This window comes from Austrofundulus limnaeus, unplaced genomic scaffold, assembly GCF_001266775.1.
Source record: "Austrofundulus limnaeus strain Quisiro unplaced genomic scaffold, Austrofundulus_limnaeus-1.0 Scaffold175, whole genome shotgun sequence".
NCBI lineage: Eukaryota > Metazoa > Chordata > Actinopteri > Cyprinodontiformes > Rivulidae > Austrofundulus > Austrofundulus limnaeus.
In genome coordinates, this window is record NW_013952577.1 from 966,558 (window position 1) to 968,701 (window position 2,144).

General features: G+C 40.9%; 1 protein-coding gene across 2 annotated transcripts in view; it reads left to right on the forward strand.

Annotated features, from left to right (window-relative positions):
• Window positions 1-2,144, forward strand: part of LOC106524089 (gamma-glutamyltransferase 7) — a 10,653-nt gene that overhangs the window by 1,232 nt on the left and 7,277 nt on the right. For both annotated transcript variants that reach the window (XM_014017745.1, XM_014017744.1), the window contains exons 3-6: window positions 443-509; window positions 647-926; window positions 1,258-1,469; window positions 1,544-1,734. In XM_014017745.1, the coding sequence (XP_013873199.1) occupies window positions 1,340-1,469; window positions 1,544-1,734 (321 nt within the window). In that variant the 5' untranslated portion in view covers window positions 443-509; window positions 647-926; window positions 1,258-1,339. The remainder of the gene's footprint in view (window positions 1-442; window positions 510-646; window positions 927-1,257; window positions 1,470-1,543; window positions 1,735-2,144) is intronic.

The following is a 2,144-nucleotide window of genomic DNA, read 5'->3' on the forward strand; positions in this document are numbered from 1 at the left end:
GAATAGAATAGAATAGAATAGAATAGAATAGAATAGAATAGAATAGAATAGAATTTATTGTCCTGCCGAGGGGAAATTCAGGTGTCACAGCAGCATCCGGACACAGGTTCACATGGTATTTAGTTTACAAACTATAGACAGTGCACAAAAAACTAAATTAACACTGACTAGCGATGATATGGCTACTAATAATAAAAAATATAATGTAAAGAATTGTGCAAGAATAAAAAAAAGATATGTTTTGTTTTAGAGACAGTAATTATATCTAAGAAAAAGAAGGTTTATACATTAATTTGACTATTTTTTTCTTAATTTTGTATCTACAATACATTACAATAAATGTATCTTAAGTGAGAAACTAGTGTATCTGAATGTTAGGAGTTTGTTTTACCATCAAAGGATATGTAGTACATTAAAGTGTTACCTGATGGTGTTTTCTCAGAGGCAGCTTCATCTGAAAACCAGGATGTTGAACAAACTAACTCTACTGCCAACATGGAGAGTGACAGGTGAGAGGCAACCTTTCTGTTAATATCCTGAATTTAAAACCATGTAAAACATAAAAACTCATGAAACAGGATATTTAAACATGGCAAACATAGAATTGTTTTAAACCCTTTGGTTTTATCTCTGTCGTTCTGTGCAGCCTGTCTGCAGTTTGTCCCAGCAGCACTGCAACCGGTCCCGTCGTCCCCGCCTCTTCTTCCAAACTTGAAGCTTTGACGGAGCTGACGCCGTTTCCCTGCATCCAGAAGACCCGGGCCTGGCCGGCCCCGCGCCATCCGGCCCGCAGCGCCATCCAACGCCAGAATCGTGTACGCCACGGAGTCCAGCCCCACTCCTTCCACCTCCAGCAGCCAGGACAGCGCAGCCTCAGCCGCTGACGCTTGTAGCAGCGGTCAACCCTCAGAAACACATGAATACAGGTGGCTAACTGTACACCATGCTGCTACACATTCAGGATATCTGCATGATCTGAAATAGAATCAATAGGCAGCTAATGTTTTGTTTAGATTGAAGACTCAATAAGATTCAGTGTTTTCTAAGTCCATGTCAAAGAAAACAGCCTATGCAATGTAATCTTGAACCTTTAAGGTAAAAGATGTGTGCGCTTTGTGTTTTGTATTTATGCTTATTTTAATAAAAAAGAGAGAAAGGTTCAGTTTCTTGTGTCCTGATGTCTCTAAACTGCTCATTGACTGGTGCTGATTTCATTGGTTTGGAGCTGATTGCACCTGCTGTGTTCAATTCCTGCAGGAGTTTACTTGATGGAGGGTGGGTGCAGACAGGAGCTGTGCTCTTTATGAGCTAGCTTTGTGCTTTTAGGAGCACCTCAGCAATGGATGTTTCTGCTGGAACCAAACTCAAACGGGAGTTTTCGTCTAATTACAAGAGTTTTGATAATCCGTCTGAACTGAGCGATGACTGCTCCACCAACGGGTTCACCTGTGACTTGAACAAAAACCGTGGTGAGAGGGAACAAATAACCGAGACAATGTTCATGTAAAACAACTCATTAAATCCACTTCTTTCCTGCTGCCAGAGGTCATCCAGCTGAACGAGCTGACGTCCAGCAGCTCGGATTTGTTCGACCTAAGCTTGTCTAAACTCGAGCAAACAGAGGAGGACTGCTGCGACCAGGACCAGCCGCTGCACCTCTACRTTTTCTGTGCAGTCCTTGCTGTTTGCCTGACCATCGCTCTGTTCCTGGAGGTTCACCTGGATGCAGTTTGGGTAATGTGGCATCATTACGGTTGTAGGTTCGGTCCAGAGGTGTAAAGTAACTAAGCACAAATACTTTGTTGCTGTACTTAAGTAGAATTTTTGGTTATCTACTTTAGGGGAGACCGGGGACAGTTGCAACACTTTTTGCATTTGACTCTGTTACTCAGATGTTTTTGAATTAGACAAACCAAATTTTAATACAATAAACTTAACATCTGTCTGTTTAATAGTCAAAACCATTTATAAATGATTAAACCATGTGCATTATTCACAGTTTGCATTTGAAAATGAAAAGTCAGATGTTACAACTGACCCCGTGACCGGGGACAGTTGCAACACGTTTTGCATTTGACTCTGTTACTCAGATGTTTTTGAATTAGACAAACCAAATTTTAATACAATAAACTTAACATCTGTCT